The sequence below is a fragment of the Pyrus communis genome, chromosome 14, assembly GCF_963583255.1.
Source record: "Pyrus communis chromosome 14, drPyrComm1.1, whole genome shotgun sequence".
NCBI lineage: Eukaryota > Viridiplantae > Streptophyta > Magnoliopsida > Rosales > Rosaceae > Pyrus > Pyrus communis.
Window position 1 is genome coordinate 17,570,623 of NC_084816.1, and position 14,078 is coordinate 17,584,700.

General features: G+C 37.9%; 3 protein-coding genes across 3 annotated transcripts; all 3 read left to right on the top strand.

Annotated features, from left to right (window-relative positions):
- The first annotated feature begins 58 nt into the window (after positions 1 to 58).
- Positions 59 to 4,514, top strand: LOC137715100 (serine/threonine-protein phosphatase PP-X isozyme 2-like). The gene is made up of 8 exons (XM_068454324.1): positions 59 to 395; positions 932 to 1,084; positions 2,046 to 2,108; positions 2,187 to 2,272; positions 3,016 to 3,091; positions 3,189 to 3,457; positions 3,545 to 3,623; positions 4,044 to 4,514. The coding sequence occupies exons 1-8, from the start codon at positions 255 to 257 to the stop codon at positions 4,092 to 4,094; spliced, it is 918 nt and encodes a 305-aa protein (XP_068310425.1). The 5' UTR covers positions 59 to 254; the 3' UTR covers positions 4,095 to 4,514.
- Positions 4,515 to 5,560: 1,046 nt separating this feature from the next.
- Positions 5,561 to 9,641, top strand: LOC137715861 (putative BPI/LBP family protein At1g04970). The gene is made up of 6 exons (XM_068455212.1): positions 5,561 to 6,360; positions 7,089 to 7,228; positions 7,414 to 7,765; positions 8,012 to 8,260; positions 8,353 to 8,478; positions 9,195 to 9,641. The coding sequence occupies exons 1-6, from the start codon at positions 5,950 to 5,952 to the stop codon at positions 9,363 to 9,365; spliced, it is 1,449 nt and encodes a 482-aa protein (XP_068311313.1). The 5' UTR covers positions 5,561 to 5,949; the 3' UTR covers positions 9,366 to 9,641.
- A 124-nt stretch (positions 9,642 to 9,765) lies between these two features.
- LOC137715862 (F-box/kelch-repeat protein At3g06240-like) lies at positions 9,766 to 13,461 on the top strand. Its single transcript, XM_068455213.1, has 2 exons — positions 9,766 to 11,179; positions 13,435 to 13,461. The coding sequence occupies exons 1-2, from the start codon at positions 9,989 to 9,991 to the stop codon at positions 13,459 to 13,461; spliced, it is 1,218 nt and encodes a 405-aa protein (XP_068311314.1). The 5' UTR covers positions 9,766 to 9,988.
- Positions 13,462 to 14,078: the final 617 nt, after the last annotated feature.

The window sequence follows — 14,078 nt, forward strand, 5'->3', positions numbered from 1 at the left end:
GTGGGCAAAACTCAAATAAAAGAAATCTGCAGAGCTGAGAGTGAGAGGAGCCCGCAGAAAAAAAAGGGAGTGAGAGTGAGAGACAAGGTTGTGGAGGACGGGAGAGAGAGAGAGAGAGAGAGAGATTCACAAATTCACTATCTCACTGTTAGAGAGAGGATTGGTGGTGCCGGCGGCTGTCTGGGCGGCGTGGGGCTGAGGAAGGGGAGAAAAGGTGGTAGGGTAGAAAGAGAAAGTAGAGAGAGGGGGTAGAGATGTCAGACCTAGACCGGCAAATAGAGCAGCTAAAGAAGTGCGAGCCTCTCAAAGAGTCGGAGGTGAAGGCTCTCTGCCTCAAAGCCATGGAAATCCTCGTCGAAGAGAGCAACGTTCAGAGAGTCGATGCTCCTGTCACTGTACTCTCTCTCTCTCTCTCTCTCTCTCTTTATATATATATATATATATATGTATGTATGTATGTAATTGCGAGCTCAGTGGATTTTTCGGGTAGTCATCGAAGTAGTACTATGATAATTATCTGGGGGTTTATTGATTTGTTTGGGATGGATTTGATTTGGCAATGTTTTTCGATGTTTAATTCGAGACAAGTGGGTTTGTCTTTGATTTTTCAATTTTTATGTAATTGCAACCCGACTTTATGAAGAAAAAACCGTAAAATAGTGTTGGATTCTAGGATATAGCTAAGGGTTTTAGAATGATATTTCAATTGGGTTTTCCTATTTTTACTTGGATAATCAAATGGTTGAAAGAAATGCGTGTCGGGTTTAGAATTTGGAGCGATATATAGTATTAACAGTAGTTACCATTTACTTTGTTGACGAGCGGCCTATATTTTCGCTACAATTTGTGCTTATTACGAAGTATTTAAATCCTGAATGTTGCGGGCTTCATGCTGATTAATTATTATTGTTCTCTATGCTTTGATGAATAGATATGCGGCGACATCCATGGGCAATTCTATGACATGAAAGAGCTTTTCAAAGTAGGAGGTGATTGCCCGAAGACTAACTACTTGTTTCTTGGAGATTTTGTTGACAGAGGATTCTATTCCGTTGAGACATTTCTACTCCTACTTGCCCTTAAGGTGACATGCTTATATTCTTCTCTACTTTTCCTGATTTCTTTGGCATTTGAAGATACTCGACTTGCTATTTATATCATTAAAGGCGATTGATGTTTTTATGTACATTTGAAGTGTTAGTCATATTCTTCAAAAGTTTCTAGTACATTGTTGTTTATATTGCTTCAAAAGATAACCCTATTTTAAAATTTTAGGATCTGTTTGATTTCAGTAGATTGGTGTTTGTGTATAGTACACCAAACTCCATGTCATGGATCTCCTGCACTGGAAACCACACAGTGATGCAGTAGTGCAAGAATCGGAAAATAAAATGATGGAATAAAAGTAGCTAAATAAGTGAAACTGTCGATGTGAAGGTTACTTTACAAGGATTCTTGATTTGGGTCAAGTTTTTAAGAGTATTGGTTTTGGTCTTAAGAGCACGCAATGTCTTTAAGTTGCTAATGAAAAGTTTAAAATTTGTTTAGTACTTGATATTTAGTATTATGTTTTCCATTTTCCTGCCACTATTGTTTCTTATAGATGATAGAACTTCTTCCAAATGATACAACTGCATTAAAGACTTATCATAGTTCACTCACAAGTCTTTGGTTGTTGAACTCTCGTAAAGCTTTTTGTAAATTGATTTTGGATTGAAGGGTACATAACACAAATATTGATTCATGATGGTTGAGGAAAGGAAGTGGAACATTACATCTCTCTTTAAAAATAAAAAAAAAATTTCTTTTTACTAGAACTGTAAGCTAGTACAGATAAGGTTACTGCTACGAATTTCCTACCTGAATTAGTAGAAGAATAGCTAATGGATAGGGATACATTTTGATAGAGATGCTAGATAGCCTAGGTTTTGACAATATCTACAGATTGTGCATCTATTCTTACTGTTCATCTAATTGTTTCATGGTTTATTCATTACTTTATTTCATTCTTTTTTTACTATTTTAACACAAAATAATTATTTCAGGTTAGATATCCTGATCGGATAACTCTTATTAGAGGAAACCACGAGAGCCGTCAGATCACACAGGTTAAGTCTCTTCTACTGGTGCCTACTGTTTAGTGCTTACCCATTCAGAATATTTACTGAGTTATCCTTTCTAGACAGGTGTATGGATTCTACGATGAATGTCTACGAAAGTATGGATCCGTCAATGTTTGGAGATATTGCACGGATATATTCGATTATCTGAGGTTTGCCCTTTTCTATCACATAAGTTTTCTGTTGAAGGATAGGACTGATTATTTTTTTCGTATTGGAAATCTAGTTTCATAGTGGGTTATGACAGTTTATTTTCTTTTGAAGGAGATCATAGGATATTATGATCTGTTAATTAAACCCTGTATTAGTTATCAAATTACCATTCCTTTCTTTTGGAAAGGATCCCCTAGGCCTTAGTTGAGGTAGCAGGTGGTGGGGCAGGATTGTGATAGATCTTGGGATTCAAATGTATGTATAGAAAAGGAGAAAAAGTTATTAAAATTCATTCTAAATTTCATCCAAATTGGATGTTGAGATCATTATAACCGGATGTTGCCATTATTTGTTGCTTGAAACAGTTACTGTCGTTACACTATTTTAACAAAATTCCCATATCGAAAACTTGTTAGAATTTTCTTAATTTAATGCGTTAATTTTCTCAAATTCTTTCCAGCTGTTAGATTCCCATATTTCTCATTGTCTTTTCTTTTTAGCACTTTGCCCACCGTTCCACATTCAACTCAGTAGGTGTCCTGTTTTATAAGTTTATCTATGCATCCTTTGTTTAGAAGCAAGTACTAAATCGTCAAAGTAAACTCTTTGTTTACCCTGTTACACGCCATTAGTCAGTTTAATTTAGTCTTCATTTAAACTGCTTCCAATAGAGACCGAGACTCGGGCATATTATATTGTTTCTCCTTTACAGATTTTGAATTTTTATGGTGGTTTAATGTAGTCTGTCCGCTCTCATCGAAAATAAGATTTTCAGTGTACATGGTGGTCTCTCTCCTGCCATTACAACCTTGGATCAGGTTCGAGAATCCTTTTTGAGTTTGAGTTGTTACTATGTTTTCTTTAGTTTTTAGTCCCTCCTTTGTATGCTAACCGACCAACATGTTCTGTTGGCAGATACGAACAATTGATAGGAAGCAAGAAGTACCTCATGATGGTGGCATGTGTGACCTACTTTGGTCAGATCCTGAAGATATCGTGGATGGTTGGGGTTTGAGTCCGCGTGGTGCTGGTTACCTCTTTGGTGGCAGTGTTGTTACCCCATTTAACCATGCAAACAACATTGACTATATATGCCGTGCCCATCAGTTGGTAATGGAAGGGTATAAATGGATGTTCAATAACCAGATCGTAACTGTCTGGTCAGCACCAAATTACTGTTACAGGTAAGTTAGGGATCTGCAACCAACCTTTCCCCCTTTTTTCCGGAGTTTGAAGGTTTATACTGAGTTTTCAACGATGGTCTGTTGCAGATGTGGTAATGTAGCTGCAATTCTTGAGCTGGATGAAAATCTTAATAAGCAGTTTCGTGTCTTTGATGCTGCTCCACAGGTGTGTACAAAAATTTGATTTTTCTTGAAAAATAGGAAACTTTCTTTATTTTGAGCAGCACCGTGAAACTTTGTTTGTGTTGTCCACTTGTAATTGGTGTTATGTGGGATCATGCAGCCAGTGAAAAAAAAAAAAAAAAAGATGCACTGGTTGTTTGAAGGATTCTACTCAACATGATTGTGAATAAAATCTGGAAAAAGTTGAAATGCAGTCTCTGAATTGGATTATATTGAAATAATTAGTATGATTTGTTACTACATTTGCAATTTGTAAATGTACAAAAGAATGACACTCAATTCAGTGGCATGGACCGTGAGTGTATCCACTGTCTTTGTTTTTCTTTTTTTTTTTTTTTATTTATTTTTTCCTGTTGTCCCACTTCCCTTATATTTTACGCTAAAAGATGGTGATAAAATGCAGGAGTCAAGAGGCGCGCCTGCCAAGAAACCTGCACCAGACTACTTTCTCTGAGGTTGGTTAAGACTGCCTGTCATTATCCAGGAGCCTAATACGTGAACAGCCTATACAGACAAGGTGGATGGAGGATCTCTCACATGATACACAGAATTTAGGGTGAGCGTTTGTGTTTGAGTCCTCCAACGACTGGAGAAAGCTGTACTTTTCTGTTCGTCGCTGGTTTGGATTGTGGGGTTTGCTTTTCTTGTATGCCTGCTGCTTCTACCATTTCTCATTTAGTACATGTCAGAGTAGTGTGCATTGGCTAGCCTGTTATATGAATTATAGTTTCGTTTTCCTTGTGATTGTCGGAACGGTCTCCGAAACGGACACTATTGCTTCCTTTGGAACCTGAATAGAAGGATTTGATTGAATTAGGGACAAATGGTAAACAATTATTTTTGTCCTTGTGGGCAATAAAGCTCTTTACGATTATCTGGTTGTTCTTTTAACTTGAGAATGATGTTTTAAGCTACACCAATTTCAACTGTTACGATGGCGATAAGCATCTTAAATCACCCGCTATTGCTACGGAGAGTGCATATTGATAAAAAGATGCGAAATGAAGTTGTAGCGATGGATAGATAAGGTGAACTCATACGGTTTTGTTCTTGAGCGGAGCATGGACACGAGATAGATGATTAGGTGTATGGTGAACATATGCATAGTTATGGTGAGAGCAAGAATGCGCCCATTTTTATTCTACCCATGACCTGCAATAATCGCATTCCAAGTAGTCAAAACCCCCCTAACGAACACATCTCTACTTACCATCTTATCGAACACGCGACAAGCTCCAAAAATGGTTGTAGTCGAAGCCCCTTCCGAGTAGTCCACTTTGTCGGATTTTTGACACAAACATAGTATACCCCTCTTTAAGAGAATCAAGAGCCAGAATTATGAAGAAGTTTACAGGAAAAATGGAAAAAAGTGTGCAGATAACTTCGGTTTTGAAGTGGATGCGGACTGGGATCTGTTAATGTAGTTACCAAATTAGTGATCAGAACAATTTATTTGCAGTGGGTTTAACGTTATTGTGGTGGCCCGTCCAATAAATGGTGATATGTTATTAGCACTGTTTTTAACGATTGAAAACTAAGGAAGTGCACTTAGACCCGTTTAGATATCTGTCTAGCCTACTTAAGCATCCGCCTAGGTCTCGATTTTCATTTAGACAAAAAATTTATAATTTTTGTTTTGCATTTTATTTTGTCAATAAAATGCAAGAGACTTGTTAAATACTTAGATGAATACTCATTATATGTTTATTCCCTAAGTTTTCAATATATTATAATACTTTATAATTTACATGTCATTTTATTTTGCAAGTAATGTATTACAATACAATTATATACTTATAGTTAAGTATAAATAAGCACTTAAGCACTTATTTATACCATATATAATCAATTACTTAACCTAATTTATCTCAGCTCTGTTTAACCGTCCAGGCTCTAGATCCTAACCAGGCACCTGAGTAGCTCCTAGGTTTTTATTGTGCAACTCCTCCTCCGGAAGTCCAGCCACAAGTGCAAACTACCCTTCACATAATGAAGAAAACTCCAAAACGTCAACCAACTAACTTGTTCCACCCAAACACTACAATTCCCACCTGTTGCTCTTTCATTCTCTCCACTGATTCATCACCATTGACGATCCATCAAAATTCAAATTTTCCTCAATAACCCAAAATTCCATTTTCCCCATCCACTCCTTGAGCAAGTTGATTTTTGTATTACCCATTGCCCTCTGCTGAAATCTAACCTGTTTTTTCAACTATGTTTATGGGTTTCTTCTGAAAATTTCTTGCCTTTCACTCCAAATTTTCCGTGGCGCATGCTGCGGTAGCTTAATTTAGCCATTATCTGAGATGGGTTCCTTCCCAAAGTCAATGAAATCTGCAATTTTCTTCATAATTTCATCACTTTTTCTGGTTTCTGCAACTACCCAAGAAGAAGGATTCATATCTGTGGTCGTATCCAGAAAGGGTCTTGATTTCACCAAGGACTTGCTGATAGAACAGGCTGTTTCCTCCATAATCCCCCTTCAGCTGCCCGAAATCGAAAAGTCTATCAAAATCCCACTTGTTGGCAAAGTTGATATTGTTCTGTCGAATATCTTAATTTACAATGTGGAAATTGGCTCTTCATACGTGGAGACCGGTGACTCTGGTATTGCTTTAATTGCTTCAGGAGCCACTGCAAATTTGAGCATGGATTGGAAGTATACTTATAGCACTTGGTTATTTGATATTTCAGATAGTGGGCATGCCTCCATTCAGGTACACTGACCAACTCAGAAATGCTATCTTACTTTTCTCTTGCTTTAATTGCATTGAATTATGAACCAAGGCATATGAGGATTATGGTAGATTGTACTTCTGTGATAATTGGTTGTCATAAATTTGTAGTTTCAATTCTACTTGAGATTGAATTTATGCACCTCCCCTTGGCGTCTCGCCTTGGGTAGCCACCCACTGCATTTTCATTGCCTCTTGAGGACAGTGAGAAGTGACCAGCTTGGAGTTGAATGTGCAGTCTTGTTTACTGTTATCATTAATATCTGGCTTAAATGGGTTTAAGTCTATGGAGTATGTTTCCAAGTCAAACCGAAAAACTTCCAAATAAGGAGGAAGTCTCCGGTTGGTTACTTTTGTGCAGGCCCTAAAGTATATCTAATTGTCATTAGGAGAAGCTCAACAGAACTATTAAGTAGAAACTGATATTATCGCACAATTTTACAAGATGTAACAGTGAACTGTTAGAAATTAATGGTATGGAAAATGGTTCCGTGGTCAGTTGCTGTAATAAATTGTAGTGTATTATGCATTATGTGCATTCCAAGATCACTGAGTGAAGAGAGATTTTCGTTGAGGTCAAAATTTTGATAGGAACAAGGTAGAGGAGTGGAACCAATTAAACTAAGAACATGTTCATAGAAATCTTATTCTGAAGCCTCTCTCCCCTCCATTTGTTTGATTCTTATAAAGTGCTGTTGCTTCTGAAAAAGGTTGAAGGTATGGAAGTGGGTGTTACCTTAGCTTTGAAGGACCAAGAAGGAACTCTTAAGCTGTCTGTTTTGGAATGCGGTTGCTATGTGAAGGATATCGCCATTAAGTTAGATGGTGGAGCATCTTGGCTTTACCAAGGGTATGCAATCCTCTTAATTAACTTTGTTTTGATAAAGAGTTATGTGCCTCTTTTGTTTCGGTTAAAGGTCATTTCAGCCTCTGAACCTGTATTAATTAAGACTACATAAGGTCCACCCATAAGGTTTATGATCTTTTCTCCGATACCAATGTATTGTAGTTGATCCTCTTACCTTTGGTTTTCAGATTAGTGGATGCCTTTAAAGGCCAAATAATTTCTGCAGTTGAAGATAATATTTCCAATAAAGTCAGAGAAGGAATAGTGAAGCTTGACAGTTTACTACAATCGCTTCCAAAACAAATTGCACTGGATGATATTGCAGCTTTGAATGTTACATTTGTGGGCAATCCTGTGTTGAGTAATCCTTCCGTTGAATTTCAGATAAATGGTCTTTTCACGGCTCTTGATGATAATTCTGCTTCCAGTTTATACAATAAAGGTTCACTAGATCCTGTTCCCTGCAATGCTCCAGCTAAGATGGTTGAGATATCATTACATGAAAATGTCTTTAGCTCAGTGTCCTTAGTTTTCTACAACGTAAGATTTTGCTTTTCCGCTCCATTCTTAACAATGATCTTTTTTTCTTTCTTCACTTTATACTTCCTCCTCCACTAAGGTTGTCTTAAGTTATTTACTTCTCACACCATATCTTACTTGAGCATTCAAAAACTGACCTCTGCCTTGCCTGATTTGCACCCTTTTGTTGTTATACATCTATATTACAGAGACCAAGTTGCATAGTTAAATTAACATAATATTTTTGTTTCCCCTTGTCTTGGTCAGGCCAATTATATGCAACGGACAATCAACAAGATACCAGATCAGTCCCTTCTGAACACTGCTCAGTGGAAACACATTGTTCCTCAACTGTACAAGCAATACCCAGATAAAGATATGGAACTTAATATTTCTGTATCTTCTCCACCAATAATAAGAGTTGCGAACAATGGCATTGATTTCACTGTTTACTCTGATGTGACAATTGGTGTCGTGGATGATGATGAAGTAATATCAGTTGCTTGCATATCATTGGTATGCTTCATCGGAATATGTGTCCTCATTAGTTTTATGCACAATTATTCCCACGTCTGTTATGATTTTCCAAATGCCTTTTGGTGGTGCAGGAGATTCATGCTTCATGTTCTCCAAAGATCTCGATGAACAAACTAGCTGGCATTGTTAAATTGAATGATATTACAGCTTCCTTGAAGTGGAGTGAAATTGGTAACCTACACATGCGTCTTGTTCAGGTAATTTCCTTTATGAACTGATTTTAATCATTGTTTTAAGCTTCTAATGTATTTCAAAGAGCACATGATCTGGTTGTAGCCTTGTAGGCGAACAGAATCAGCATCACGTAGAATTGTAAAAGTGCTTTGGTAATAGCGTTCAGTAAGCCGATCATATTTGGAATATAAACATTTTCTCTTACATCAAGTAGGACAGACAGTACAGGGTCCTAGTGAATTTTGGACCTCTTGGTCTTAATTGCTCATTAATGAGCCCAATTGTGAGTACTCATGAACCCGTATCAAATTGTAAGCCAAAAAAATTAGTGATACCCTCTGCAGAATGTTTACCTTTTATTTTTGGGAGTTTTAACGAAAAGCCTGCGGAACTGTTCATTTTAACGAAAAATCACATTTTTACACTAAAAAATCAAACCTGGTACTATTCGCTTTACCCTTTATTTTGTCCTTCTCATTAAAACTCAAAGTTTTCAAGCCCTTTTCATTAGTTTTCCTTTTATTTTTGGGGTGATACCTTTTTAAGTTGAATGTTAGTACGAAGTCTACGGACTAGAAGAATATTTTAAAATGCATTTTGTCTGATTTGTCTATGACGATGTGGCTTATTAACTCTCATAGGGAAAACTTGACTCATCTTTTCCTGCTACTTTCTCCTTTCACAAATATAAAGTCGTTGCTTCATTGATATTAATATGACCAAGATGTTTAAATTGCAGGCCATATTGTCAACAATCCTCAAAACTGTTGTTGTGCCGTATTTGAATTTATACCTTTGGAAAGGACTACCTTTACCACTTCCTCGTGGCTTTACACTCAAGAATTCTGAGATCCTCTCCACCAATTCAAGACTTGGAATATTCAGCGATGTTGAGTTTGTAGAAGGATAACCGGCATCAGTCAGCAGACCATTAGTTTCAAGCAGATAGTTTGTATACTAGTATGTGTTTGTTTTTCTCTGTAAATCACTGTACACTAGTAGCGCAATGCAAAATCAAAAGTTAAGCGGAGGTTAAATCATTGGTTGTTTTTGATTCTTCACGAGATTAGTTTATTTTCATCTGTTTTGATGTTCAGGATTTCAGGAGGAAGGGCAAGATGTAATGTTAATGACAGTTATGAGGTTGATTGGCTTTAGGATGGCTGGTCAGGATTGCACAGCACAATATTGGAGTCTGACTCCACAATGATAGGAAACTAAACTTTACAAGCCACACTTTCTGCTTGTAGAACTTGACCAATTCCTACCAAATCTCCATAGTTGTCTCCAACAAACCCACATGTTGCAATGCGGCCTTCGTCACGCGAAAACCACTCCTATCTTGTTATACGCTGCGTGAGACAAAGACAACCGGTGTATTAAATCGTTTTTACCAAGTTTTTCTCCGTCGTCGCCCTTTCTACAACAGAACTAATGTTGCATTCAATTCCGTACATATTCAAAAGCTTTCTTAGGGTTTGGAGTATAAGTAGCAACCAAGCATAACCCAGTTTTCTTTTTGTGAAGAGATCGATGAACGTGAGGCACGTGAAGGTGGAGTACCAGCTCACGGAAAGCCCTAATGTCCTTCCATCAGATATCATAATCAACATTCTCTCAAGGCTAGCGGTGAAGTCCTTATGCCGGTTTAAGTGCGTGTCAAAGCCGTGGCGTTCTCTTATCTCCGACCATGATTTTGGTAATGTACACTTCAACAAAGCCCTTGAGTATAACGATGTGATGCACCAAAGACGAAGGCTCGTATTTACTGGTGTTGAAAATCGATCCCTCTACTTTTCGTATCTTGACGAGTTTATCGATCGGGATGTATATCTTAACTATCGCGTCAATAACGTTGGTGATAATGGTTTAGTGACGGCTACTGAGCTCGCCTTTGTTTACAGCATAGAGCGAGATATTTTGGTTTCGTTAATTTGTTACTGCAATGGCTTGTTGTTGTGCCAGTTACATGAAAGCAAGGAGTTACATTTGGTTAACCCCGCAACCAGGGAACTCAAGATACTACCAAGGACACCAAAACCATATCGCTATTCGAGCCTCTGTGGGTTCGGATATGATCACTCCACTGATGAACACAAGGTGGTCTGCGGGCGGATCAACATTAATCACGGAATCGAGTTTTGTGTCTATACATTAGAAACCAATTCGTGGCGGGTGATTCGCGACAACTTCAATTGTTTTGAATGTACTAAAGTACGCGGGATCCATCTGAATGGCGAACTTCATTGGTTGATGCATACAGGTGAATATGAAGCTGAGTCTTCCGTCATTGTATCTCTCGTTTTAGCAAAGGAGGAAGTTCGGGAAATTCAACTGTCTCCGGAATATTCCATCGAGAATAGCCCTCCAATCGAGCTAGGGCTATTCAGAGAATGGTTGTGCATATCACATAATGTCGACGCCGATCATGATCAAACGTACAATGAATTTTGGGTGATGAAGGAACATGGAGTTAAGGAGTCTTGGACCAAAATGAGAGTCTCCATCCCCTATCACAAATTGTCTCATACTGGCTTTTGGACCAAAACTCATGATTTGATGGTAATTGGCGAAAGGTTACTAATGTACAATTTTGATGACGATGAAAACTTCTGGGATCTACCAATTCGTGGAGTTGACAAAGTTGGTAGCATTTTGATCTACTTGGATAGCCTGGTTTCTCTTTCTAGAAATCAATCGAAAAGGAGTTCGAAGAAGACTTCGGTTAGTACATATAATGCTTTTATCACCATTTGTTTTCCTTCATGCATTTTTTTTTATCAACATGGATTAATTTGCTGCATTCTCTTAGTTTGATCCTAAATCAGTACTTAAAACTCACCTCTCACACCTACATGCACTGCTATATATTGTTGACCTTAGAAATTACAAAGCCTACGTGGCGCGCAAGCCGAGTAACTAATAAGCTAACTACGTTCTTCGGTTGAATGCGGGGCGTGCCAACTCGTCAGCCGAGCTCGGCCGAGGAGTAAAATTTGTTGATGTTGTGTTGAGCGCGTTGCTGACTTCTTTATCTTGCGACTGCGGCCGAGGAAGGAACAAACCTTGGCCTTTGGATTCTCGCGCCTGAAGACAAGGCTGCTAGTTCTGCGAAGTTCACAAATCATCGGCGCTGGATTCGGTCACAGTGATTATATTTGTGAGAGTATAAGCACGTCGAATCGACACCAGACTATATGGACACAAGTATTCAAAGGTGATGTATGTCTTGATGGTGAATGTGGTTCGGTCGTCAGAATGCCGAACTCTGAAACTCACTTGTGAGTATCCAATCATAAAATCACTCGGCGTTCAATGTGCCGAATGTCGTAACTCGTAACACCTTACTTCGCTGAGAAGGCTAATAAGATGACCTCTGCCAATAAGGATTCGGAAACCTTTCTCGATCGAGACTTGGATAGGTAACTAGTCGGCCTCGACGCAGTGCTGTTTATCCAAACTGAAGGTGCTCCTCAGTCGGCTGATTCTACAGCAACAGTGCTGTTTATCCAAACTGAAGGTGTTCGTCGGTTGCCTTCACAATGTTGTTTATCCAAACTGAAGATGTGTCGGCAGGAAAAAGAAAAAAAAAATCTCAAGATGTCTGAGAGGTTTTGCGCAGGGCAGTTGTGTGTTGAATTGGAGGTCATTCTTCCATTGCACCAAGTCTTGTATTTATAGGAAAATGTTGTGTGGCGCAGCCAGATAATTTTGTAGAGTTCCACTGCAATCCTAATTTGCAGAGCTGAAGCATATCCTTCAAATTGATCCGTGGGATTTGTTCCTTGACTTTTCAAACTCGTCAGTTAGATAAGCAACAGCCTATCTAGGTTTTTACCATACCACATCAGAAACCTAGCCCACCTAGGCTTCTGATCTCATTAAAAACCTTCAGCAGAAACTCTTACTTCCATCACCATGCAAAAACAAGAAAAGCCTAGCCTACCTAGGTTTCCTAGGTCATCATTACACAACCACCAAAACCTAGCTTTTCTAGGCTTGTCTCATCATCACCCAAAGCCATCATCTTTAATATCATCTTGCAGCATATCCAATCCCAATATAAACTGTACCACTTGCTTCGGGGTATAATTCGTACCCTATTTACCTGGTTGAAGAAGATGCTAAGATAATTCATATTAAAAGATAATTATTATGATAAAAGCCATAATATTATCCTTTAATAATGACAAAAATTATCTCCACTTTTCCATCCGACGATTGAGAGCTATGCTCACTCAACGGCCTTGATTGCACGGGCCGATGGTGAATATTTGGATCCAAACATATATATATAGCTTTGTAAAAATAATTTTCTTGTTGCCATTCAGTACTACGGTCTGGTGGTATTATTCTTCACTTGGAAGTGAGAGGTTTTAGGTTAAAATCTCGTGGATGAAAAATTCGATACCAAATTAGGCTGCCCATTGTATGGCTTAGCCGAACCCCCCCCCCTCTTTAGTGTAAAAATATCAATGTTCAAAAAAAATAAAATAAATAAATAAATAAATCTTGTTCACTAATCACTATTGTTGTTAACAAAAGAAAATTGTTATTTATACCACATCGTTCATTAACCGGTTCTCCAATTGAGGTGAAGCATACATGGGTATGTAGGATCCACTTGTACTGGAGAAGTAATCATCAATGTGATCAAAACATATCACGAGTGCTAATTTTCGTATTGAATATCTTTCTTGCAAAGCTATATACAATTTTTCATGATGTATTTTCCTTCTGCCTATATATAACTCATGGTTGATAATTATCAATATATAGGAGACATCAAATCTTCTTTTAACTTGTTAGACATAGCTTCTGGATTTCAAGCAATAGATACAGGTCATTGATTTCAATGTTTAATCTCAAGAGGATGCCACCCTTATGCATGCATGCATGAATGATCGTATTTTAAACAATTATTGACTGATTTACAGTTTAAGCTAATAGTCTGTATCTGGTTTGTTATTGTCATTTAGGCAACGTGGAAACGGAGAGTGAAATAAAGCCGAGCAAGCTGAAACAAATGAGGTTCAACCATGAGTTGCACTTTCATCGTCTTAGTGTGAATTATTTCAGCATTTTCGATCTATAGCTAAAATCTTGTGGCCACCATATATATATATGGTTCATTTTTTATTCTGTATGCATGAATGTATTTATTAGCCAATTGAAAGAGTAAGGATATTGTTATAATAGAAGACCAGTTTTGGTATTTGAGGTGTGCCATATTTGTTTTATCAAACATGCATGGAGCATCGATTCTAACCTGTCATCTCCTCCAACGAAGAAATATTGAGGCGTGTCACGAAGAAACTACAAGAACCGAATGCATGAATTGCAGTGTTTAGGGCATATATACATGTTTACGTATATTGATACAGGCATGAGCTTTTCCTTATCATCATCCAAAATACAAGAAAGAGAACTAGGAGCAGTCTCCAAAATATTTAAGCCCAGATCGAAAGAACAAGCCATGTTTGCCAAATAATCCACAGCAAAGTTCAGTTCTCTGTTGATGTGCTTGATGTTGCAATCCCACTGTCTAAAAAGAAACCTCCTGTACCCATCAATAAGATTAAAACAATGGATGAAACTTTTCAAGCATTGAAGACACCATAAG

Bases quoted from the DNA above. Each gene is read 5' to 3' on its own strand.
- LOC137715100 (XM_068454324.1), top strand. From the start codon at position 255: ATGTCAGACCTAGACCGGCAAATAGAGCAGCTAAAGAAGTGCGAGCCT. The intron at 2,109-2,186 runs GTTAAGTCTCTT...CTTTCTAGACAG, and splicing joins AGAGCCGTCAGATCACACAG to GTGTATGGATTCTACGATGA. The intron at 3,092-3,188 runs GTTCGAGAATCC...TTCTGTTGGCAG, and splicing joins CCATTACAACCTTGGATCAG to ATACGAACAATTGATAGGAA.
- LOC137715861 (XM_068455212.1), top strand. From the start codon at position 5,950: ATGGGTTCCTTCCCAAAGTCAATGAAATCTGCAATTTTCTTCATAATT. The intron at 7,229-7,413 runs GTATGCAATCCT...TTTGGTTTTCAG, and splicing joins GCATCTTGGCTTTACCAAGG to ATTAGTGGATGCCTTTAAAG. The intron at 8,261-8,352 runs GTATGCTTCATC...TTGGTGGTGCAG, and splicing joins CAGTTGCTTGCATATCATTG to GAGATTCATGCTTCATGTTC.
- LOC137715862 (XM_068455213.1), top strand. From the start codon at position 9,989: ATGAACGTGAGGCACGTGAAGGTGGAGTACCAGCTCACGGAAAGCCCT. The intron at 11,180-13,434 runs GTTAGTACATAT...ATTGTCATTTAG, and splicing joins GGAGTTCGAAGAAGACTTCG to GCAACGTGGAAACGGAGAGT.